The sequence below is a fragment of the Natator depressus genome, chromosome 1, assembly GCF_965152275.1.
Source record: "Natator depressus isolate rNatDep1 chromosome 1, rNatDep2.hap1, whole genome shotgun sequence".
NCBI lineage: Eukaryota > Metazoa > Chordata > Testudines > Cheloniidae > Natator > Natator depressus.
This window is the reverse complement of record NC_134234.1, coordinates 322,803,933-322,831,287: the sequence shown is the minus strand read 5'-3', so window position 1 is coordinate 322,831,287 and position 27,355 is coordinate 322,803,933. Positions and strand designations below refer to the sequence as shown.

Genomic DNA, 27,355 nt, shown 5'->3' with positions numbered 1-27,355 from the left:
TTCATAAAATATTCTTATAATATGAATATGGCATAACTAAGATACATTTTATGCAAGATGGGTCATGTGAGGTATCACTGGAAAGGTTATGATTTGCTGAATGTTATTATCCACACATGTGTCAGTCCTGTATCTGAATTAATCAGAGCTCTTCTCTACTACCTCCCTGCCTAAGAAGGAAGACTACTGAAAACACCTGAAGAAACAAAGGAACAAAGCTGGGGAACAGCAAGGAGACAGGGGTAGCCTGTGAAGAGAAGTAACTGGAACCCTGAGCTGCAGAAACTCTGCAATCTGCCTAAAACAACATTTAAGTGAGAAATTACTATTTGTAACCTGTTTCTTTAGTGTAAGCTTAGTTTGTGTGTTTTGTTTTATTTGCTGAGGAACCTGCTTTGTTCTGTTTACTATCCCTTATAATCACTTAAAATTTACCTTTTGTAGTTAATAAACTTGTTTTTTGTTTATTTCAAAACCCAGTTTGTGCAATTCATAACCTGGGGGGGGAGGGGTGGGAAGAGCGGTGCATATCTTCCTCCACATTGAGGGGGGGGGGATTTTTATGAGCTTACGCTGTATAGAGATCTACACAGTGCAAGACAATATAATTTTGGGTTTACACTCCAGGGGGTGTGCGAACAAGAGTGCTGGGCATCCCCTAGCTGAGTCCTCCCACAGAGAGCTGATTGCAGACTCTGTGTGATTCTACAGCTGGGTATGTCCCTGCCTGTGTGTGTGTGTTGGAAAGGGGCTTGAGAGTCTGTCACAGAAGCACAGTGTAAGGGAAACCCAGGCTGATAGGACAGGTGGGCTCAGTGGGATCCCAGCACATCCGATGGCACCCCAAAGGGGGGAGGGTCCAACCCATCAGAACCATAATGTGCTTTTTGACAATGTAGTGGATCACCATTTTAGAGCAATATTTTCATGGAAAAAGCACTGATCTGTATTAGGGACATAGAATACATTACAGTATTCACAATTGGGGTTCTGACTTAAGTCTGATAACATAAAACCAACTTAAAACTGAATGAGCTAAACTTATCCCTCTGTAATTCCACTAGAAATTAATACAATGCAGTTTCTAACCTGAAGGCTGCCATTTTGTTGAGGCTAAAATGCTCTTTGAAGCTAAAACCCAAGCAACAGGAAAAGAATTGGACATCTATGAAGCCAAAAGTTTGGTGGCTTGCCCAAGAATTTTTTTTTTTTTAATTTAAGTGATCAATATAACCTGATTATCTAGTACAGATGCTCCCCGGGTTACGCAAGACCCGACTTACACAAATTCGCACTTACGGAAAAAGTTCCATAAGCCCAAAATAGGATTTTCGAGTTGCGGAAATATTTGCGTAACGTACGGGTATACGTTTCCGACTTACGCAAATTCGAGTTATGCAAGGCTTTCCGGAATGGAATGATTGCGTAAGTCAGGGGGCGTCTGTATATTATCATTGTGGATTTCTGTTTCACTTTTTTCTTTGTATAATCTTTTTCTTTGATTTCTTAACTCCTCATAAGACTTGTACTTTGTTGTATTCTGAATTTGATATAAGGTCTATATTTGCATAGCTTTTTCTTTTGATGATCAATCATCTTGTGCTTCTGATTTGCTTGTTACAGTGAGTTCCTTCCCCATTGCAAAAACAGAAGAGAAAAAACCCAAAATGTATTTTAAGAACAATCCAAGGATATCTGCATTTAATAAGTAAGTCTTGATTTCAGAGAGATGCTATTTGGACACAATTACCAGGTTAATTAGAATTTGTAACCAGAAATCTGTTAACAGATTGGTATTGAAAGTCTTTGGTGTTTTATTTTTCATTAGTTTTGAAACTAATAATTATAAAGTAAATTAAAAAGATAATATTCCAGTATTCTTATTAGATATTGTGCAAATTTCTGCTCTATTATTTTTCTACACAAGTCCAAGTCAATATTTAAAGATTCTCTTATGTTGCAAACTGAACCTCCTATAATTCACAGGATACTTCCTCAGAATCCTTATCTGTTTTTAAGGTAATTTTGAAAAATGCTGGTAACTAAGCCCAGAAGGCTACAAACATCAAAAGGTCAGAGTAACTTGGCAAAGACAGCTCACTGGAAATTTCATAAGACCTCCCCATGTTGCAGGAGCAAAAAACGAGAGCTATAGACTTTGAGCCACATCTGTCAAGCAAAAGCTTTCTGTCCCAACTGAAAGCAAGTACCTTGTAAGTAAAAACAAAAGCCTCCAAAATAAAACAACACAATATAAGGAATATTTTTAAAGAAATTCAAACCACTTCAATAAGGCTGATTTCCTTTATTGTATTTTGAACTAGCATAACACGTTGTAATGGCTCAATGGATAGAAATGGCAGAATTATTTGATAGGAACACATTGACCACGTTTTGAAAATGATATGCAGCAAAATATGAAAAAATTCTGTTCAATCAAGATGAGGAGATAACTTAAGGGAGGAAAATAAAGGGCTAATAGAAGAGCTCCTTTCCCCACGTTTCAAATTCACAATCACCTCGGTATAGAGACAAACTTTTATGGCACTACACAAGCATGCTTTATAGAAATGAGTGAAGCAGTGCTGCTATGTTCTCATCATGCACCCTGTTTAAACCCTTTGGGGGAAACTAAAGCAAAAAACAGCAGACTGATTCTGGACAATCCAAATCCCGGCAACAGCAATGCAGGAGTGGTTCTTGTTGATTCTTTTCTCTCCATTCTTCAACTCAGTACTGAGGGGCTGTCAGCTGCAAAGCATTCAGCAATAGAGAATCTCATGGTCTGTCACAGGGTGCTTCTTAGTTGTCTCTTAGAAAAGCATGCAGATTCCTTCCTTGCCAGGCAGCTGACAGTGAGAGGCTATGACATTGTTAGCTACAATCTTCATGGAAAATGTGGCAGAGCCATTTATGTGAAGTTTGATATTTATGTGGAGGCCCTACCAACTACTTTGCTGCACTGTGATATTGTAAGAGTTAGTCAGTTTGAAGTTGCGAATGTTTCTAAGCCTGCTGATGTAGCCTGAAACAACCCATCTTTACAAACACTTCAACATCCATCCATCTGTTGGAGCTTCAACAATCACCACACCTCCTGGGGCTATAAGAGAATCTGACAAGAATGGACTGGATCTCACAGACTGGGCTTCTATAAATGATCTATAGTTGTTGTATTACCTTACGCAGACAGCCACTTTTTCTCCCCATGATGGAAGCACTGCTGTTCTCCTGACCTCATCTGGGACATCTCAACAGGGGGCGGTGAAATTACACTCCATATTTTTCATAGAAATATGGTTATGATATGAATATGGTACAACTAAGTTATACTTTATGCAAGATGGCCCACGTGAGGTATCATTTGAAAGGTCATGATTTACTGAATGTGTTTATCCAATTTGTATGCATGTATCATTTTTGTATCTGAAGCTGGGAATATTGACCACGTCAAATGTGCTATGTTGGATGAGGCCAAACAATGTTAGTGGCCTACTGAAGAAATGCACACAAGCATAAAGATTACCCCAGGAACTGTGTGCAATAGAAAGCTCTCAGAGATAGCTCTACACAATGGGAACAGTTTGATCCGGGTCAGATAGCACTACACAATGGGAATTGTTTGACCCAGATCATAGCAAAAAAGCTTTCCAGCAAGTGGGGAGAAGATATAAAAGAGGGACACTGACAACAGGAGAGGACCTCACTCTCCCTACAACACACCTGAAATCACCTGAGGAACAAAGACTGAACTGTGGGAAGTGATGGTCCCAGGCTGGAAGGATTTTTAGCCTGTGTAAGAAAACCTGGAAAAGCCAAGGCAACTTGTGCCTTAAGAATCTGCCAGCCTGTTTATCACTCAGGGTGAGAATCTGCTAATTTGTATCCTCCTATCTAGGTGTGTTAAGCTCAGTTTGTGTGTTTTGTTTCATTTGCTTAGTAATCTGCTTTGTTCTGTTTGCTATTCCTTGAACCACTTAAAATCTGCCTTTTATAGCTAATAAAATTTGTTTTGTTTATTATTAAACCCAGTTTATGCAATTTCTAACTGGGGAGGGTGGACAAGAAGTCATGCACATCTCTTTTTACACTGAGGAAGAGGGCAGATTTTTATGAGCTTGTGCTATGCAGATATTTCTATACAGTGCAAGACAGTATTATTTTGCGTTATTAAGGGGTGTGCATGTGAGTGCTGGGGGAGTCCTCTCACACAGAGCTGACTTCAGTCTGTGTCTGCAGCAGGGTGTGGCCCTACCTGTGTGTGTGCTGCAAGAGGCTGAAGAGCCTAATTCAGCAAAGCAGGGAGCGGGAACCCAGACTGGTTGAGCAGGAGAGACTCAGTGAAATCCCAGTACATCAGGTGGCATCCCAGAAGAGGGGTCCAACTCGTCACAGGGGCCAACAGTTACCAGCCTGCTGTGGAGTTCTTGAAAACTTCCCACACAGCCAGTACCTGTCCCCTTCTGCCCCATTCTTATTCTGCTAGGAGTGACAATCTCCATAATAACCACTATACCTAGATTATGATGGAATTATAGAAGGGAAGACTGGAAAAAACTGTCAGTTGATCAGTGAGTACATAGTGTGCATACCACATAATATTCTGAAGAAAACGCTTACACTTGCTTCTCAAGAGCAATTTTTGAAGCAGCCACTAAATCCATCCCATGTGGCTAACAAAAGACTTGTGTATCCCGCTTAGATGTGGAATGCACTGAACTTCTGAAGCAGTGTGAAAAATCTGGTAACTTAGAGACAGCAAACCACTGACTACCTCTATGTCTGTTTCAGGGAATGTTAGGAATAAGTTACATCAACTACAGATGTGACAAGGTCTAGCAGGAAAGCACAGTCATTCAGAAGGAAGCTTAGCACAGCACAGAAACCACTAACCACACACCAGTGAAAGTGTCCCCAAACAGCATCACCACACACCTAACCAATATGACAAAAGCCAACAAGAACAAGCCATTTGAGGAATCAGTAAAGAGGGAATGGCACCCATAAAGACTGTCCCCACCTTCATGTGAATATATCTTTCAGCCTTTATCCACTGAAGATGTGGAGAGAGCACTTCCGAAAGCAAGAAAAACATGTGGCCTTGACAAGATTGCACCAGAAATTCTGTTTCATCTTCATAAGAAGAGCATAAAGTGATAGTCAACAGCTATACCAAAACTGGGAAAGCACCAATCAATTCCAGCTAGCTACCATACGATAATCACTTCTGAGCTGTACTTACAAACTTTTGGAGCAATTAATTCCGCAAAGAATCATGCCCACAGTAGAACAGGATCTGAGTGATGAACAGGGTAAGGTTCCAGACCTAGTTCTTGATCTTACCACCTGTACAAAAAATGGTTTCCAACAGAAGGAAAAAAGACACAGCTGTGTTTCTTGACTACTGTCTGGCACATTGGCCTGTTGATCATGTTGTCAAAGATGTCACCCCGAAGGGTGTTATAGCTACAGAAATGATCTTTTGAAACAGACAATTCCAGGTGATGCTAGGAAATAAACTGAGCACACAGAGGATCCAGAAGAACAGATTCCCTCAGGGATCTGTTTTTGCCCTACCTTTTTCAATACACTTACAGAAAGATCTGCCTCCAACAATCTTGAAGCCATTTAAGTATGTGGATGACATCTGCCTAGCTTCAAGAGACAGGGACTTCAAAAAGACTAAGGACAATCTGAACCAAAATATGGCAGCTATCAGTGGCTACTTCAATAATTGGTGTCTTAAACACAGTGTGTCAAAGACAGCGTCCTCATGTTTTCACCTCAGAGGACTCAATATCTTGAATGGAAAATGATTAGCACATGACCCAAAGCCAATATATCTAGGTGTAAGAGAAGGTTACTCACCTTGTGCAGTAACTGAGGTTCTTCGAGATGTGTTCCTCTGTGAGTGCTCCATTTTAGTTGATTGTGCACCCTGTGCCTCTAGTCAGAGAATTTCAACAGCAGTACCCAACTAGGCCACACATTCGCTCTCCCCATCTCACACCTGTGATGGTGGTTGATTAGCACTGTGCGGCCTCCCCACCTCTCAGTTCCTTCTCTACTGCAGAGTATTGATGAGAACTCTGAAGTGGAGGTGAGGAGGGAGGGTAGTGGAGCACTCATAGGGACACACATCTCGAAGAACCTTAGTTACTGCACAAGGTCAGTAACTCTCTCTTCTTCAAGTGATGTCCTTGTGGGTGCTCCATTTTAGGTGACTGTGCCCCTTGGTGGGAGGAGGGATTCGGAGTTGGTTATGAATAGACAAGAGGACAATGTGTCCCAGCCATGTGTCAGATGCTTAGACCTGTTCAATGACGTAGTGTTGTATGAATGTGGGAGGTGATGTCCAACTAGATGTTTTGCAAATGTCAATAATAGTCATGTTGTTCAGGAAGGCAGCCAGTGTGGCTACAGATCTCGTGAAGTGTGTTCTGACCCATGGGGGGAGGGGTTGTAGGTCATGTTGTCAGTAACAGAGGTAGATGCAATCTGAAATTCATCTGGAAAGTCTCTGCTTAGCAATGGGTTGCCTTTGGAACGTTCCGTGGTGGAGAGGAACAATTTAGGAGTTTTCCTGAACAACTTGGTCTGTTCATGATAAAAGGCTAGCATTGTTCTGATGTCCAGGGTGCGGAAAATTGCCTCTTGTCTATCCTTGTGAGGTTTAGGGAAGAACGTGGGAAGATGACTAGGTTGATGAATGTGGAAGGAAGAAGAAACTTCAAGCGAAACTTTAGGGTGAGGTCTGAGAGTGACCTGCCATAAGAGCCCCTATTTCTCCCACATGTCTAGCGGACATGATGGCAGCTAGGAAGGCTACTTTCATGGAATGTGTAGAAGAGAACATATGGCCAAAAGTTCGAATGGGGCAGTTGTGAGAGATCAAAGCACCGAAGTCAGGTCCTACAGGGACATTGGGGGCTCTGGGTAGAGGTTGCACACTCCCTGGAGGAATCTTGGTAATTGGGTGAGCAAATTGGGTTATCTTAAGGGGTGGTTCTAGAGCAATGCTGTTTGCTCCGTTCATTAACTCCATTGACTACCAATGAATTTGGCTGAGGGTGTGTGAATAGGAATTCCATCCCTTTTGAAGGGACATAATATTTTTTGTCCTCCCTCTTACATGTGGGTGGGATGGTAGCGGGTGAAAGATGATTGTGGCAGGTTCCATGAATGCTGTGTTAATCAGGAGGGCAATCTTGGAGGAGGCGGACGTGTGGAGTATGTCCAAGAGCTCGTGATGTGACTTAGAGATCTCTAGGGGTATCTGGGGTGTGTCTGCTATTCTTTTGAAGAGTTCTTGGAAATTTCTGAAATCATCTCCAGCAGTAGGCAGAGGGGGCATGATAGTCTCCTCTGGCGAGAATGAAGTGGTGGTAGCAGGAGCTGCCTCCTGATCTAAGACTACTTCTATCTCCTCAAAGGTCTGTTCGGGAGGGGCATCTGTTGGCACTGTGAGTTTTGGTGAAGAGTGCCTATGTACCTTCATGGTGCCACTCAGGTTTGGGGCAATACTGTCTATAAGCTGCCTGCGGGTCCCAGAATGCCCACTGACGTGGGAAGGGCATAGGCTTAGGCCCCGACAGGTGACCGTACCATCCCTGAAAATCAGGCTGCGGCACATGTTGAGGGTGCTCCTGATGTGCAGACCAAACACTGCCTTGTATAGGTGAAGAGTGTTGGGAGGAGAAAGCCTCCCCTTCCTTATCCCCCTCACTACAGAAAGGAGGAGCAGATCTAGTTGGTGGTGTGAGTGGCCGTGAAAGTACCAAAGCAGTATCAGTACCGAGGAGAGGTGATTCTGGTACTGGGGCACTCGTCAGGTCCTTTGGTGCAAGAAACTGTTGAGGTTGCAGTACTGATGAAGGTATCTGTGTGAAAGGCGGTATGGAGAATTGTGGTGGTACTGGGAGACAACGAGGTACCGATGGGAACGGAGCCGGTGTAGACCATGCAGAGGATGGCGTGGTAATCTGTGGTGCAGTATCTATGCTGTGCATCATAGAGCCAAGAGGTGACATTGTTGTCTAACATGCAGAGTCGCTCGGTACCGAGCGCTTTGTCTGTGCTATTGGTGCTGAAGTGGAGGGGGCAGTCTTCTCTGCCCTCTTCTTAGAGCCTGCCTGCTTAGGGTCTGTGGCTTTGACAGAAGCGCCGGGAACGGCGGTCCCTGCTGACTCAAAGGTACTAAGCTGCGGCGTGTTCGGTACCGATGTGGTGGACAGAGTCGGGGAACGCTTCCTCTGACACAGTCTTGGTGGGGGAGTGTTAGCTCTCCTCTGTCCACGTCGTTTAGGAGACAGGTTCCTTCCTTGCAGGGTAGAGGAGAGGGAACTGTCAGAAACCGCATGTGGTGATAGGGCGACAGGAGAAGTTTGAGATCCCGAGTCTGAGGCGGGAAGGAGGGACTTCTCCGTCAGGATAAATTATGGTTTAAGGTCCCTCACTTCCCTTGTCTGGGCCTTAAGACTGTGGCACTCTGTGCACTTTTGGGGTACATGAGTTTCCCCCAGGCACCGGACACATTGCAAGCGTCCGTTGGAGATTGGAATTGCCTCGTGACAGGAGAGGCAGCATTTAAAGCCAGGAGACCCTGGCATTCTGAGGAAAAATAATGTCCCTTAAGGGGATGAAATGAAAGAATTTTTTTTTAAATGCGGAGAAAAGTAGTAAAGGGATCTTAATCAAAAAACCTAATTACACTATACTAATTGACTAATCTAACTAAACTAATTCTGAGGTAAATTGAGTGAAAGCACTGCCAGAGCTCTGACTAGGGACCAAGGGCAACTGAGAAGGAACTGAGAAGGGGGGTGGCCCAACACTGCTAATCAACTGCCGCCACAGGCGAGAGCCGGAGAGAGCACATGTGCAGCCTGGCCAGATACTGCTGTCAAAGTTCTCCGACTAGAGGCTCAGAGCGCACAGTCACCTAAAGTGGAGCTCCCACAGGGTCATCACTCAAAGAAGAACTCAAGGTTGTACACTTAAGTACCTAAAAGGACACTTCACCAAGGTAGTTCAGGAGATTAAGAACTGAAATGGCCTTCTAAATAAGCTAGTAGGCTCAACTGGGGGAGTTAAAGTGCAAACACTCTGCTACTCAGTTGGAGAACAACAACAGGAACAATAAGACCAAAAAACATCAAGTGGTTACCAGTCCTTTTTAATATCCCACCTCCTAACATCAGGTGTTGTATTGCAGCAAAAATACAGGAGATGCCACAACTACCACTTTTTAAAAGATACATGAGAGGTGCATTGCCGCCGACTCATCAGCACATGACCAATCTGGAGTATGTTAGCGACCATCTCTACAGCGGATGCTGTCACATTATGGTGAGCAGAATGGGAATGAGCTGCTCTCTGTCAGAGACTCCATCACCACTCAGCATGATGAGAGACAGTGTGGCAGCTCAATGCCAGGCAATCTCTTGTAGAAATTCAACCATTTCAGATGTGGAGTGGTGAGATGTGTGTGAAATGACCACACCTGGTGACTCAGGAACAGCCCTCTGTATTGCTGCGGTGCAGTTGAGGATGCTGCACACCTACCAAAGGCTGTTCATCTTGTGCTGGTCTATCCCTGATGCTACTGAATGGCTAAAATGTGTGGGATGTCTACTTAAACTCTTTGATATTTTTGACTCATACATCTGTTTTATCTCCCTACTTTATATTTTGAACCTTTTCCCATTTTTATTAAGCTACTGGTACTTGTGCATTTGCTAATAACAGTGGAAATTAGTAAAAACACAACAGAAAATCCCAAACCTGTCAATACACTGAATGGTGTATGGAGAGTTACGATAACACCAAGACCAAGGATATGAATTTTGAGCCACCTCCCTATGTATGCAATAAAAATTTGGTAGAGGGTCTTAACTCTTTATTTTCATTGTTGCAGAGACCACAACTATCAAAACATGGATGCAAAGAAAAGAGGAAGGATGGCCTTGAGGTGAAAGAACTAGACTGGGATTCAGGAGATCTGGGTTCATGTCTCAGTTCTGCTACTGACTTTTTAATGTGATCTTGGGCAAGTCAGTCTCTCTGGGCCTTGATTCCACAGAATAATATTTTCCCTTTTTTTGTCTTGCCAATTTAAATAAACTCTTTCAAGCAGGAACTCTCTCATTATATATCTGTATAAAGCCTAGCACAATGAACATCCTAACTTTGGATGTTGTCTCTATCTACTACTGGAATACAAACAAACAATCTATTCAATCCTCTACTGTGCACTGCAGGAAGCCAGTATAAATGGTTAAACAAATAATTGGTTTTGAAACCTAAACCTTTTATACAGGTCAGTGCATGGAACATTAAATGCTATTTAACAATCTTACCTTGCAATAGCCCTGATGAAGTCTAGAGAGACTGTACATTTGTACTTTGGTCCATCAAGCTTGTCATCATGGCCAACCAAGGTCAAAAGCTGGAGTGTCACAAGAGAGGTGATCTAGAAACAAGAGACATCACTGAAACATTACTCACTTTTGCAAACAGGAATAACAATGACCAAATTTTCATTTGTCACCAACATCACTTTTCCAAGGTCACCAAATTTTCCATATTTCATAAGGAAGTTCTATATTTGGCTATACTGTCCCACTGTTCTGAAACCAGCTGACCCAGAAGGGTGTAAATTCACATGACCAGTTCTGCAGCAGGAGCAGCCTTATGCATAGGTTGAAACCTAGGGCACTTCATATCAGAAGTTACCCTGAAATTCTTCTTAAATACCTCTACAGTTCCATTATCTCCCTGCACTGGCACTTTCTAAGTCTTGACAGCCACCTGAGACATACATCAAGTTCACGTCCCTCACATGTGGAGACCACCTTTTCGAATCGGCATACTCAGAGTTTTATACCCCAGAGCCCATTGTGCCAGATTAGACCACATTTCAAAAACTCATTGAATCACCCTACCCTGCCATGAGAAAGAAGCCCCAAGGTTGGAAGGCAGGATGAAGGGTCCTGAAGATCATGTGCTAAGCCAAAAACCCATCCCTTGGGGAGTGGGCCAGGAAGGAAAGATAGAGGTATGTGTGTGTGTGTGCACACATGTATAGACACTCGCACACACACACTATCTTGAGAGATCGATCAATGTGTACAGATAGACATTTCTCTCTCTTTTCCTTCTTCCAAAAGATGATCTCTTAGCAGAGTTGGATATGTATGTATCAATACATACATATATACATACACATACACACACACATACGCACACACACGCACACTCAATGCCATTAAAGTCTTGATAGTTTCCACACTGTAGTATTGAGGGTATACACCATATTAAACACAGGGAATACACTTTGCTACTTACTTTAAATGGTGCCCAAGCACACACTAAAAATAAAAGAAAGGAATGAGTATGGAGACCCTAGAAAAAGTGTGAATGGTGAGAAACAAATGAGAGAGAGAGAGAAAGAAAATGACAGAAAGGCGGAAGTACAAATGTAGAGATATAGGAAAAGAGTGAAGCTGGGAGATACAGAAATAGAAGGGAAAAAGACACAAGAAATACAATATGAAAATACATTTAGTTTAATAGAACTCCTGAAGGCTAATCTGTGTTAAGTGTATCCCTCAAGGGTGATTTTTATTGTTATCAGCAGCAGCAGCAGCTGTAGTAATAAATATTTATACTGTATTATACTAGCACCCAAAGACTGCAGTCAGGATTTAGGTCCAGTTGTGCTGGGCACTGTACAAATACAGAAAAGAGACAATCCATACCATAAAGGGTTTATAGGCTAAAGCCAAACTGTTATTTACAGGGTTTATTTTTAAATTGTCCACATTGGTGGCTATTTTCTCCTTCTGACTCCAAGATTGAGGGCGGGATGCCAAAAAGTTCTTTGCCAAAGGCATCTCTGAACTTGGTGTGGTGTGCAGGTGAGTTCACTGATCAGTGTCCCACTAGCTCTGCTTGCCACTGCAGAGCAAGCTGGGTACTAGTCATAAGAGGAAAGCTTTTTGCTCAGAGCACAATGGACTTTGTAGCAACTAGCCATCAGGACTCTGCTGGGGGGAAAAGGAAGAAATGAAGGCCCCATTATCCCCAACTCCATCATCCGGAATGACAAGAGGATGACAGACAAAGACAAAACTATGTCACCATCTTTAGCCCGCACACCATTACTGGCTGCTCAAGCTTTGTCTTTGTCTGGCTCCTTACTGTCACAGTTACTCCTGGGGGAATTCTGTGCCAAAATATTAAAAATTCTGCATATTTTGTCAAAATAACACAACATAATCACTCCAGTTTCATTATGTTGGTAATTTATTTCAAAATAGCTGTCAACAAGTGTGTCAACAATACAGACAACAGCAAAAAATATTCCCCCAGGAGTAGAGAGTTATAAAAAAATCCCTAACAAACCAGTTCCAATTGGGGAGCGCTGAAGTGGGCTGTCTGGGGCCCCCAGAGCCCAGACACCTGCACTTCCATCCCCCCCCAGCCCAGTTGCAGGGCACCCCCTGGCCCAGACACCCACACCCCTTTTCCCCCAGAGCCAAGCCATGGGGCACCCCCTGGCCCAAACATCAGTCTCCCCCTCCCATACACCAGCCCTCCCTCCCCACAGAGCCCAACCATGGGGCAGCCCCCAGCCCTCCTCCCCAGAGCCCAGCCGTGAGGCAGCCACCAGCCCATACACCAGCCCTCCACTCCCCACAGAGCCCAGCCGTGGGGCAGACAAAGGTTGAAGGGAAAGGAGGACATTGATGAAGATACATACATTAAGAGTATAGCAGTAGGAATATATTACTGACCACCTGACCAGGATGGTGATGATGACTGAAATGCTTCAGGGAGATTAGAGAGGCTACAAAAACAGAAAACCCAATAATAATGGGGGATTTCAACTATCCCCATATTGATATATTCCCATATGTCACCTCAGGAAGATGTCAAGCTGTCTGGAGGGGCTCAAGAGCATGAGTACTAACTTCAAGGCAGACCATTAAGAAACAGGGCACAAACCCCTTACTGATTGTGAGTTCTATACTTAAATTTCACCAACCAAGTATCAAGTGTAAACTCCTCAGGCACTATAACAGCCTGACGACGGAGTCACAGACAGTCCCCTGGGTAACCCAGTCTATCTTGCCACCTACACATGCTTGCCTCTGTAACAGATGGTCCCTTACACCAGATACTCTCAACAATGTTTAGGTTACTTCCAATCCCAAAGGACCTGTCACTTACCACAGGTCAATTGCACTTTAGATTTTACACCGAAGACAATGCTTGTAGCCAATCCTATAATATACTAACTAAAGATTTATTTACCAAGGAAAAGGTTATTTACAAGGTTAAAGCAGGTAAACATACATACATAAATGAGTTACACTCTTAGGTTCCAAAAGGAGATAGAAACTTCTGTAATATGCAAGCTCTATATGTCCTTTAGAGCTAACCTAGGCTAAGCAGCTGGGGATCCCATCCTTATGCTTAGAAAACTTGCCCTTCCAAAAGTCCAAGCAAAACAGAGATACAGTTTCTTCTCGTCAGGATTTTTATCTTCCCTCCAGAGTTCAAGCGATGGGATGAGTTCACCCGCATGTCTCCTCTTCTTGGAGGGGAGTGCAGTGGAAGACAATTAATAAAAGTCTTTGTTCTTTGATGTTTCACAATGTCTCATTTCGTTTCAATGGGCCTTCTTGGTGGGCAGGACCTAACACCCTCTGTAGGAAGCCAGCATTTTACAATAATTAATGCTCCTTTCCTGTTTGATGACTTACACAATCACAGAGGATTACAATGCAAACACTTAATATCACTTTATAATATGAGGTGCAGATGTTATAAGTGAGATTAATATATGCAGTAAGGCTGTGAAACAATTACAGAAATTAATCATGATTAATTGAAGTTTTAATCAAATCATTAAATAATAGGTACTATTTATTTAAATATTTGTGGAGGTTTTCTACATTTTCAAATATATTGATTTCAATTACAACACAGAGTAAAAAGTGTACAGTGCTCACTTTATATTATTATGGATTACAAATATATGCACTGTAAAAAAACAAAGTAAGTATTTTTCAAGTCACCTCATAAGTACTGTAGTGCAATCTCTTTATCGTGAAAGTGCAACTTACAAATCTAGAATTTTTTTTATATATAACTGCACTCAAAAATAAAACAATGTAAAACTTGAGAGCCTACAAGTCCACTCAGTCCTAACTTCTTGTTCAGCCAATCATTAAGACAAACAAGTTTGTTTACATTTATGGGAGATAATGCTGCCTGCTTATTTACAATGTCACCTGAAAGTGAGAACAGGCATTTGCATGGCACTGTTGTAGCTGGCGTTGCAAGGTATTTACATTCTAGATATGCTAAACATTTGAATGCCCCTTCATGCTTCAACCACAATTTCAAAGAACATGCTTCCATGCTGATGATGGGTTCTGGTTGATAACGATCCAAAGCAGTGTGGACTGACGCACATTCATTTTCATCATGTAAGTCAGATGCCACCAACAGAAGGTTGATTTTCTTTTTTGGTGGTGCGTTTTGTAGTTTCTGCACCAGAGTGATGCTCTTTTAAGACTTCTGTCTGCATGTTCAACACCTCAACCCTCTCAGATTTTGGAAGGCACTTCAGATTCTTAAACCTTGGGTTGAGTGCTGTAGCTATCTTTGGAAATCTCACATTGGTATCTTCTCTGTGTTTTGTCAAATCTGCAGGGAAAGTGTTCTTAAATCAAACAACATGTGCTGGGTCGTCATCCGAGACTGCCATAACATGAAATATATGGCAGGATGAGAGTAAAACCACAGAGAAGGAGACATACAATTCTCCCCAAAGAAGTTCAGTCACAAATTTAAGTAATGCATTAATTTTTTAACAAGCGTCAGCAACGTGGAAGCATGTGCTCTGGAATGGTGGCCTAAGCGTGAAGGGGCATACGAATGTTTAGCACATCTGGCACGTAAATACCTTGCAACACTGGATACAAAAGTGCCATGCCAATACTGTTCTCACTTTCAGGTGACACTGTAAATAAGAAGCGGGCAGCATTAACTCCCATAAATGTAAACAAACTTGTTTGTCTTGGTGATTGGCTGAACAAGAAGTTAGACTTAATGGACTTGTAGGCTCCAAAGTTTTACATCGTTTTGTTTTTGAGTGCAGTTATGTAATAAAAAAAAAAAAATCTACATTTGTAAGTTGAACTCTCACAATAAAGAGATTTCACTACAGTACTTGTATGAGGTGAACTGAAAAATACTTATTTTGTTTTTTTTTTTTACAGTGCAAATATTTGTAATAAAAAAACAGAGTGAGCACTGTACACTTTATATTCTGTGTAGTAACTGAAATCAATATATTTGAAAATGTAGAAAAACATCCAAAATATTCATAATAAATTTCAATTAGTATTCTCTTATTGTTTAATAGCAATTTTTTTTAATCTAGTTAATTTGTTTTGAGTTAATCACTTGAGTTAACTACGATTGACAGCCCTAATATGCAGCATCCTACAAGCATTTCATAAAGTATAAACACATACTTATAAACTTAGCATCTATTTTAACAATACTAACACACCGGTGAGCCAGATTAGTTTCCAGCTATGTATTGGTTAGTGTTCTGTTGAGACCTAGGGGTCTTGGCATGAGGTGGCACCTGGTCTGCCAGGCGTCACAGAAGGGATGAAGAGAGAAAATTTCTGGACACCATTAATGACTGCTCCTTGGAGCACTAGTCCTGGAACCTAGAAGGGGAGAGGCAATTCTTTATTTAGTTCTAAGTGCAGCACAGGATCTGGTCCAAGAGGTGAATATAGCTGAACTGCTCAGTAATAGTGACCATACTGTAATTAAATTTAATAGCTTTGTAGGGAGAAACGTACCAAAGAGACCCACCACAGTAACATTTAACTTCAAAAACGAGAATTTTTTTTAAACACAGAAGCTAGTTAAATGGATATTAAAAGGAACTGTCGCAAAAGTGAAATGCCTGCAAGTTGCATGGAAACTATTAAAAAAATATAACAGAGGCTGAAACTAAATGTATACCCCAAATAAAAACAAACAGTAAAAGGCCCCAAAAATGCCACATCAGCAAAACAGCAGAGTAAAAGAAGCAGTTAGCAACATAAAGGCATCCTTTAAAAACTGGAAGTCAAACTGTAGTGAGGAAAATAGAAGGGAGTGCTAACCCTGGAAAGTCAAGTATAAAAGTATAATTAGGCAGGCTAAAAAAGAATTTAAAGAACAACTAGCAAAAATTAACAGCAAAAGTGTTTAAGTACATCAGAAGCAGGAAGCCTGCCAAACAATCAGTGGGGTCACTGGACGATCAAGGTGCTAAAGGAGCACTCAAGGAACATAAAGCCATTGCAGAGAAGGTAAATGAATTCCTTGCATTAGTCTTCACTGCAGAGGATGTGTGGAAGATTTCCACACCTGAGCCATTCTTTTTAGGTGACAAATCTGAGGAATTGCCCCAGATGGAGGAGTTGAGGAAGTTTTGGAACATACCAAAAAGTTAAACAGTAATAAGTTACTAGAACCAAATGGTATTCACTCAAGAGTTCTGAAGGAACCCATATATGAAACTGCAGAACTAACTGTGCTATGTAATCTATTGTTGAAATCAGCCCCTGTAACTGGTGACTGGAGGATAGATAATGTCATGCCGATTTTTAAAAAAGGTTCCAGAGGCAATCCTGGCAATTACGGGCCAGAAAGCCAAACTTCAGTACCAAGAAAATTAGTTGAAACTATAGTAAAGAACAAAATTATCACAGACAGATGAACACAATATGTTGGGGAAGAGTCAACAGGTCTTTTGTAAAGGGCCCTCATTAATTTATTAGAATTCTTTGAGGAATCAACAAGCATGTGGCGATCTAGTTGAAATAGTGTACTTGGACTTTCAGAAAGCCTTTGACAAGGTTCCTCACCAAAGGCTCTTAAGCAAAGTAAACAGTCATGAGATAAGGGGGAAGGTCCTCTCATGGATCAGTAACTAGTTAAAAGATAGGAAGAAACAGTCAGTTTTCACAGGGGAGAGAGGTAAATAGCAGGGTCCCCCAAGGATTTATGCTGGGACCTGTGCTGTTCAACTTGTTCAAAAATATTCTGGAAAAGGGGATAAACAGTGAGGTGGCAAAGTTTGCAGACAGTACAAAATTCCTCAAGATAGTTAAGTCTGAAGCTGATGGCAAAGAGTTATAAAAAAAAAAATCACAAAACTGGGTGAATGGGCAACAAAATGGCAGAGGAAATTCAATGTTGATAAACGCAAAGTAATGCAGTGATTCAGTCCATTAAACGGATAAGAACAGATACTACACTTGATAATTGCCCTGTTCTGTTCATTCCCTGTGAAGCATCTGCAACTGGACAGTGTTGGAAGACAGGATACTGGGCTAGATGGACCACTGGTCTGCCCAGAATGGCCTTTTTTATTCATGGGTGGTGTGGAAAATGAGAAAAGAGGATAACAAAATAAGTGAGGAGTTACACACCAGGAAGAGGGGGGAAGAAGAAAGTGTTTCAGATGAGCCACACACAGAAAATGCTGCCTCCAAAAAGCCACTTCTGGAAGAAGTGTCAGGATTGGCGAACCATTTGACTGGGGCAGGAATGAAAAAAACAAACAAAAACGAAACAAGTGCAGAAAGGAGAAATATATTGGTGCAATGCTGCCACAGCTCTAAAGGAGCAGGTGGGAGCTTCAGCCTGGGAGACTATTTCTGCAAATGCACAGGGATGTTCTGAAAAATTCATCCTGAAGTGCAATACAACAAAATGCAAATATTGAACTGTAGGACACAGATTTAAGATAGTCTTTTATACTTGTGAATATATTCCATTAGAATGCAGCCTCATTTGTCCTGCTTAGTTGACGTACATCACAGCAGAGTGAGAACATCAGAATATACTGATGTAACTACTTTGGCCTTATTTAAAAAAAAAAATTCTGATTGCTCTGTTGCCCCCTCTTTCTGTGATGCTGTGTGTTGGGGGGAAGGAAAGAAGATGCTCCTAGTTACTTCCCCTCAGCTGGTGACAATGCACCATGACACAGTGACATTGTGTCGTTCAGGATCTGACCAGGCAGAAAAGATATAATGGAAATGGTCCTACATTTCAAAAGCAAAATGTTAACAAGTCTGTATGTGATTAAATATAATGTACTAAAGAGTTTCTTAAGTAAGAGTAAATGCCTGCATTAGGCAACCGCATGCAAATTCAAACTATCAAGAAAGCAAGTATTTAACCACAGTAAATGTATGTGTAAATAAGCAAAGGAACGCTAAAGGAATATGGAACTTTCAAGCCTTCCTTACTGGTTAAAGGTATACCCCAAAATTGATTACTTTAAAATATTATTCTAATCTCCTTAGTATTTCTTCAGACCCCTAGTCTGTGGTGAGCAAAAACTAGGTTTACTAGGAATGAGACAATGTTTATAAATAAGTGTAACTATTTAAATTTTGGTTTATAACATATGACAATACAAGTCTGAAAACTATGATACGATTACTGCTTCATTTGTTCCCACAAACCTGAATATTCCATAAATTACCTTAGATCTATAAATTATGTTAAAGGCAGCTGATTCACAATTCCTTTTGTTAATGTCTATAGCACTCTGGAAAAGTGAGAATATAGGAAATTACTCAAATTCTAATTTGCAAATCTCTCTGGTTTCAATTTAATGGCACTCCCCTTACCCCTAAAGTTGTTATTTTATCAAATCCTTTAAGTTTAAGTCAGAAGAGTACATTTTTCTACATTCCTCACTCAATTAGGTCTTTATTCAGTCAATGAAGAAGCATAATGGAGTAATCCGTTATTACAACTGCTATTTTACACCCCAGTGCACCATTATTGGCTAATCATTTTTGCAGGATATGCTTGCAGCTGGCCTCCTACATTCAGAGACTACCAATGAAAGCAGGTCATATCCCACAGAAGGAATGGCATGAGGCTCATAAAAGCTTCCAATGAACACACCATAAGCCTTGATAGCTTGGAGCTGGACCCATCTAAATATTATGTAGGCTGTAGAAATCGAAAGTGACCTTGCTGTTGCATTACAAATGTTCCAGTGATGCATTAATAACAAATTTTGACCAATTTCCCCTACTGTCATCAAATACTGTATATGGAACAGAAGGTCAGTACCGTATTGTAAAATTGCTTACTACATCCTCTGCCTATAAATCAGAAATACTGTCAGGCTGGATACCAAGTTTCTGATTAATGTTTTAAGCTTAACGTGCTACAAGATACGAAAGTTTTGATAATTTTTTTAGAGTAAAACAAGGTTATTTACCTGGTCAATTGCAGCCCTCCAACTATGCTTCTTCCATAAATTCTCAATCTTGTAAGTTTAATGCAATGCACAGGGGTCAAAAATCACTTTGTAGTGAATGTTTAAACAGAGTTATAAGCCTACAGGTTCAGATACTGAGACTATGCTTAAAAAGCAAAGGTAGATAAGCCTGCTATTTCCAATTCATGCAGAGCAGCAAACAGACATTCCAAACTCTAAAGACATTGGAGAGAGAAAGAGTGTAGATCTAAGGGAGAAACAAGGTATGAGAACTACAAATTACAGTTAAGCAATTTCCTTTTTTCCTTTCCCAAATTGCTTCCACAGTTCTCAACCCCCGAAGACTAGCAAGCAGCAACCATTAAGAAATTAAGAGTTGCAATAATTAAACAAACACTGCCCTACTAAACTGGGCATCTGACTGCCCTCCAACTCTAAACAATAAAGCTTCTAGAAAGTGTGCTTTGAGTTCCAAGTGGCAGTTTGGCCAATATCTGCACCAGACACAAGCAGACAGACGAGCCACTTTTACTACAGATGACTGAATTCTAATGCTCACTCAGTGTGGGTCATATTCTAAACACTCAGCAATGCATGTGAGAGGCGGTTTGGATAAATACTCCTTAAAGATTATTTGGGTGTAAAAAGCTGAGACTATTGAGGTAGCTGCTAGATAGGAAAACACAGGAGGGAATACAAGGATACTGATGGCCTGGTGTACCGTCATTGTGATTAATGTATAAACAGGTCTTTTATATCTATAGATATACTGTATATATAAACCCACTTAGAAAGATGTGTACAGATGTAATTTCCCCTATAGTGATCCCCAAAAGACAATGTGTAAGTGATGTCCTAAAATGTTTTAATCCTAAAAAAATAAAACCCTAAAGATGTTTTGACATCTAAAAAGGTATGGAGTCTAGATTTCCCTGGATCACAATGAAGTGTGGTAAAAAATATTTGGAGGATGATGGTCTGAACCAAGTGGAACTCGGACAACAATTTAGTTATAAATTTGCAAAGAGAACAAAGGACAACTTAGAGTGAATGGTGGATCATTCATTAAAGACTTCATTTCACTCACTCTTCTCAAAGATCTGATTGGAATTAAAAATCAAAATACTAAAAATAAATAATACTTAGCTCTTATCCAGTGATTTTTATCCATATATTTTACAATTTCCTTAGTGGCAGGCAAAATAAAAAGCACTCCGCTAAAGGCTCAGAAGGTGACTCCATTAGCACTGTGTTGTGATCCAGCAGAAATACATTCACCAGTTCTTAAAGGAATCTTGTAAGATGGCATGACTGAACATAGTGGAGCTATCTGCTGCATGATGACATGGTCATGGGGCTAAAAGATGTGTGTTGTGGCTAGTCCAAGATAAATTATGTGGAAGCAGCCAGGCCTTGCATAATTTTTCTGTCAGATCTGGGGAAAGTCATGAGCAGCAACAGTGTTTTGTCACCTAAGGCCATCACTTTCTCACTTTGTCTGCTGGCAGAAAATATTTTGTTGGATTTTCTAGCAGCATGAGTTTCTTTCATTCATCATTATCCTCATCCCCCTCACCTTCCCCAGCCAAGCTCCATCTACCAGTCCCCTCACTGATTTAGTTGGGGATTGGTCCTGCTTTGAGCAGGGGGTTGGACTAGATGACCTCCTGAGGTCCCTTCCAACCCTGATAGTCTATGATGATTCTTTGACACAATCTAATTCACATTACTGCTGGACTGCAAAATATCAAATCTATTATGAGTGTTTTTCCCAAATGAAGAAAGGTTTAACACCTCTGCTAGCTGGTAAAGCATTCCCTGAAATGCCTGGAGGTCACTAGGAGACAAGTGCTTCGCTGGATACAAGCCCTACCTCCAGGAGCATATACGGAGGAATCTACACTAAGCCTGAGTTTGCTGTGGATTCAAATAGACGCAGGGGGCTCAGGATGAGGAGACTGATGTACGCCAAGCACAGAAGCCTCATGACAGAGATTAAAGAGGAACATAAACAAAGGTTGAAAATAGGGCAAACCAGTCAGGACCAAGCTGGCTGCTTTTTTGTGGGGGGATAATGCCAAAAAGATATGGAAGACCGAGTCTAATTCCACAAATGTCTACAAAGTGAAGTCTAAGTACTATATGCACCAACAGGTGGAGCATACCCTTCCCAAGTAGACCTTCTGCTACATAGGAGAAATAGGTGGAAGATGGTCATGAAGCATCAAAATAGTGTAACTACCACACTGGAATACCTAAGCATCAGAAATTGTATTGTAATGGGAAGCCAGATGTGTGACGGTAAACTGATGCAACAATATTTTGTTCCTGACACAGTCTTCTCTTGTAGTTTTCTTGTGATTAAGCTATGAAAATAGAAAAAAAGACTTTTCAAAATATCTGAAAAAAACTTGAGAGTAAAGAACAAGTTAAGGAAAGATGCCTAATGGACAGAAAGTAGGGAAACAAACCCTTGTCACTCCACAGCCCTTATAAAAGGGCTAACCAGTAAAAGGTTTGACATAGTCTCTAGTGTGTTACTGCCAAAGCAAGCAAGTCTAGCCACTAAAACTGTGACTCTCAAATAGCGTGTGGCTATGTAAGTTAAGTAGGGGCTCAAGAAAAGTCCTTTGTACAGAGACCTAAATACATTTTCCAAAATCTTAGCACACTGCTTACATTAGCTGATTCTTATGCCCTCCATTCAGAAGCACTACTTTAGACTAATCTGATACAGAGAATGTACAGGTTCTACACTTGATGCGCCAGGTACACAGAAAAAAAAGAACAGGGTGGCAAACCTTTAAGTGCTAGTAGAAACTGAAAGAGAACTGACATCAGTTTGTACATTTAGGGGTTCTGAAATCCATGAAGCAGTGGCAGAATGTACCATATGCTGGGAGGGGGAAGAGATGTATGCAACCCTTAAAACACTTTGGAAGTTCTGTCTGAGTCTTGTCCCCAAAGTTAAGACAAAAGAATGGGAATCCACTGCAACTTGTGTTTTCGAAAGAAACAATTTCAAATTACTGACATCCTTAAATATATTACTGCCCACACAATACAGAGCTATACTAGTTTAGTACTTTGTGAAAATGTAACAGGGCAGCAGGACTCTTCTGGTAATTCGTCTTGTCAGCAAGTTTTAGAACCCTGCATAAAGGCACTGACATTCTGCTTTAATCACAGGGGTAAATCAGGCTTATGAACTTAAACTCTAGACATATGGGACGTGGCAGTGACTTTCTAGACAGAGGAAAATGGAGAGTTAGGCAGAGGTATTCCTGTGACAGCTAGTCACACAGGAAGCAGAGACTATGTTTTCTGTTGTATTATTGTTTTGGGGTTACTAATAAAGCCAAGCCCCAGGAAGGCAATGCGTTTGGATGTTAACTTGGGGTCTGTGCACTCCTCGGAGGATGGGGGACTTGCAGTTTGATATATAATAAAAAGATTCCCATTAAAATTTCCATATTCTACTAAATCTTAATAAGGTGATAATGCTGTTTTACAACTGTAGATTTGAAAAAAATATCACTATTTCTAAAGTTCAGGCAGCGTAAACCCTGGCAAGTAATGTGTTTTCAAACAAAAATATAGAAAAATTTATTCCATGTTTGGAAAGATATAAATGAAAGTAATCGTGCCTCTTAGCAAAAAAATTCAGTTCTCAAAGCTTTTTCTTCATGGCATGTGTTACAGTGGCTGTATTTCATTGTCACAAAAGCTTGGAAAAAACATCTGGTGAGAACAGACTTGAAAGTAGCCAGAAAAACTGTGTGGGTGATTTTAAAAAAGGACATTTATCAAGAATATTTTGAACGAAAGAAATTAGAAGTAATATTCTAAGACTGTTCAGAAAAGTAAAATTGGATGTAGTTATAATTTAGTCTTAGTAGAAAAGACCACAGTAACAGTAAAATGTTACATACCAGTGACTGAAATTTTCTGAAAGGGTAGTTAGGAAGTCTGGAGAAGAATTCTTGACCTTCAAGGCATGACGGAACAGGTGTCAAGGCTATGCTGAAATCCAACAATGACTACATTTCCCCTGAAATGTAGTTGTGTGAGAATGATCCTTGAAAAGTGTGTATTTGGGTAGGTGGATTATCAAGGGTTAGGGGTGACAAATAGCAAGTGGCTGAGGGTGGTACCCTGAAGAGAACACACCTTCTGAAATACTTCTGAGCCCTACTGGTCAAACTTAGAGGCCTATCTCCCAGGTATAAGAGAAGCCACACTTAAAGGCAATATCTTTTTCACCAACCAGCTATAGTTAAGAGATGGAATTTGCATAATTTCTTAAAGGGTAACAAAGACCAGCTTTGTCAGGTCATTAGGGCTGTGTGGAGGAGAAAAGAGCATTCACTGAGAAGACCCTGCCTCTTACCAGGAAGATAATGACAAACCGGAGAATATTCACAGAAAAGCAATAATTGATTAGGGGCTGGATAGACCGATTTACAAGGAAATATATAGCCTGGCTAAGTGAAGACTGACTAATGGTAGGAAAAGTCCACCAATATAGATAACAACTGTATGAGATAGAAGGGAGGGGAATTATTCAGCATAGTTTAAAAGGGGGAGGAGGGATATAAATAGAATCAATGCCATGAATGTAAAGGGGACAATTAGGCTGAGTATTAGGAAAACCTCACTTACATAAGAGCTATTAGCCTATGAAACAGTTTCCCAGAGGGGTGATGGAAGCCCTACTGAGTGGTACTTGCAAAACTAGGCTAGACAAACCACCAGTAAAACAACAGAAAACAATTCTGCATTGGCAAAAAGATGTGCCACAAACAGAGGCAGATAAAAGGAGAGTTTTGGAGGGGGTAGCTGCAGACTCAGTGCTTGAAAATAGTGGGATTTGGTGAGTGGTGCATGCAGTCTGCCTAGTTCGTTTGGTTGACCGTTTGTTCATTCTGTGTACAGGCTGCACAGCTGGGCTGTGGGCCCAGAGGCTCTACTCTTAGAGCTTGATCAGTGCCTTGCTAAAGGCCCTGAGGCTCTAATCCTTGGAGCGCCCAGCTGTTTGAAGACAGAAGTAAATTGCTCTCAGGTGGTGAGGGGGTTGAGCTGAGCTGCTCTAAGCAGGGAAGAACTTGTTATAAAAAGTCACTGGCAAGGAGATCTCATGAGCCAAGAATAGAAGCAGCTAACAGGAGAGTTTTGGAGGAAGTTGAGAGAAGGCGTTTTAGAGACTTTCACTCTAGAGTAAGCCGTGTTGTGATATCAAGATGGCCAACGATACAGACCTGAAATGGTTGTACCGTGTTCTCTTTCCTGCCTACAGCCAGAAGGGATGTCCTGTTCACAAAGTGTAAGTTGGTGACTGTCCTGGAGGAAATGATTCTTGGACTGCAGGGGCACCTTGAGAAGCTATTGAGAATCACGGTAGCTGAGGAGTTCCTTGGCAGCCAGGTTGGAAAACAGCAGTACCCCACGTTCAAGGAAGAATGGAGGTGGCCACCAAGGAATCGGGGAGAAAGAGGAAGTCAGAAAGCAGGCCAGCAGGTTTGTAAGCATCAGAGGCAAGAATTCAAGGCGACATTCTACACAGCAGGAGACAGATGGGGATGGGGCAGGCTGTGGCCACCAGAAAGAATTCCACACAGCTGTAAATGTAAATAGATACCAGGTCCTCAATGTGGAAATATTGAAGATACCTCTCAAGATCAGGCAAATCCAACAGATGAGAGAGCTGTACAGGACACACGTGGATGGCAACTTGGCCCAACCTGTAAGAAAATTAAGCTTGCCCACAAAGAGTTGTCCAACCATCCAAAGACAACAAACAATAGTTGTTGGAGATTCAATTCTCTGAAGAACTGAAAGAACATTCTGCAAGGGACAAGTGGACAACAGGACATCGTGCTGCTTTGCTGAGCCAAGACATGAGACATCACTCTAAGACTGGATAGGCTTCTAATGTCGACAGGCAAGATTCCATTGGTGATGGCTCATATCGGCATTAATGACATGGTCTTGCGGGATAGTAGTAGTCCATTGCTAATGATAACGACAATATTGTCGCAATTCTCATCTATGGCTATGCATATGACTCTGAAGTTCAAACCCTCATGCACAAAGTCAGCTGAACTGAGAGCATGGAAAGTCTGTATCCATGATGTTTGATGCTGCTTGAACTTGTTGCATGTCAGTCCTGTTCTGAGCCATTTGCTCAAGTTCTTCGAGATTTATGCCAGACCACTGGAGACTGCTCTTCAAGCTATCTTTGAAGCACTTATATGGACAACCCTTTCTTTTTGCCCTACCTCAGCCCCCCATACAGAATCTGTTTTGGGAGGTGGTGGTCTTCCATTCTGATGACATGTTCAGTCCACCTACATTGTCCTCTCAGTAGCATTTCCTCAATGCTGGTTGTGTTTGCTCTCTCAAGGACCTTAATATTGGTCACTCTGTCCTGCTGGCAAATGCTCATTATTGAGCAGAAGGCGTACATGTGAAATTGCTCAAGCTGTTTAATGTGCTGTCTATAAAGAGTCCATGTCTCAGAACCATACAGGAGAGATGTTAGGACCACTGAACTATAGATCTTCAGTGTGGTGGAGAGATGAATGTTGTGTTGCTCAAGGAATTTTGTTCGAAGTCAGCAAAAGGCAAGGCTGGCTTTACTGATTCTGGAGACTAATTTCCTTACCAAGGGAACTGTCAATAGGAAGATGGTTATGCCTAAACATTTTAACTGATCCACATTTTTCAGCTATTTGCCTGGGATGGAGATGGCTGCTGCTGGAGCACTGGAACGAGGTGGTGGTTGGAACAAGACCTCTGTCTTACCGAGACTGATGGTAAGGCCAAAGAGTTGAGATGCTCTTGACTTGTGGGATATCTCACAGATAACAGAGGACTTCACGGAACTCGGAAGCATGCTGAAGAATATCCAAGTCTTCTTCTTTGAGATCATTCCTAACTCATGAACAAAAGAAGACAGAAGATTCTGGAGTGAACCGTTGACAGGTAAGCGGTGTAGGGTTTTGATTTTGTGGAACATCCTTCTATGGTGAGATGGCTGTATAGTTCGGGTGGCCTTCACCTCAGTAGAAGGGGAACCAATCTTCTCGTGGGCAAACTGGCTAGAGTAGTCAGGACAGCATTAAACTAATAGCAAAAGGGGAGGGTAAAAAGATGGAAGATAAGAACTCAGACCAAAATTGAAATTGCCTACACACTAATGCCAGGAGCCTGAGTAACAAACAAAAGGACTGGAATTGCTCATTTATGAGCATAAGTTCGATCTAGTTGATATTAGTGAAACCCAGTGGGATGATTTGCACTATTGGATTATTAAAATCAATGGTTACAACCAATTTAAGAAGGACTGTATGGGCAAAATGGGAGGGAGAATAGCACTCTATCAGGGGTGGGCAAACTTTTTGGCCTGAGGGCCACATCCAGGTTGCGAAACGTTATGGAGGGCCGGGTAGGGAAGGCTGTGCCTCCCCAAACAGCCTGGCCCCTGCCTCCTATCTACCTCCACCCACTTCCCACCCCCTGACTGCCCCCCTCAAAACTCCCGACCCATCCAACCCCCCGTTTCTTGTCCCCTGAATGCCCCCTCCCGGGACCCCTGCCCCTAACTGCCCCTTCCCCCCATTCAACCCCCCTGCTCACTGTCGCGACTGCCCCGACTCCTATCCACACTCCCACCCCCATCCAATCCCCCCTGCTCCCTGCCCGCTCCAACCCCTATCCACACCCCAGCCCCTAACCGCCCCCGGGACCCCACCCCCTCTCCAACCCCCCTGCTCCCCATCCCCTGACCGCCCCCCACCAGAACCTCCACCCCATCCAACTGCCTCCTGCTCCCTGTCCCCTGACTGCCCGCCGGGACCCCCTGCCCCTTACCACGCCGCTCAGAGCGGCATGAGCTCACAGCCACGCTGCTGCCCTGCCCGGCAGGAGCAGCGGGCCAGAGCGCTGGCGGCACAGCGCACTGAGGCTGCAGGGAAGGGGGAACAGCGGGGGGGGGGGAGGGGGGTTAGCCTCCCTGGCCGG

At 42.0% G+C, this 27,355-nt stretch overlaps 1 protein-coding gene across 4 annotated transcripts in view; it reads right to left on the bottom strand.

The window, feature by feature from the left end:
- Positions 1-27,355, bottom strand: part of ORC5 (origin recognition complex subunit 5) — a 138,254-nt gene that overhangs the window by 20,962 nt on the left and 89,937 nt on the right. For all 4 annotated transcript variants that reach the window (XR_012637614.1, XM_074942514.1, XM_074942515.1 and 1 more), the window contains exon 14: positions 10,359-10,471. Coding sequence is in view for 3 of the 4 variants with exons in the window: in XM_074942514.1 (XP_074798615.1) it covers positions 10,359-10,471 (113 nt within the window). In the remaining variant the exon portion in view is untranslated. The remainder of the gene's footprint in view (positions 1-10,358; positions 10,472-27,355) is intronic.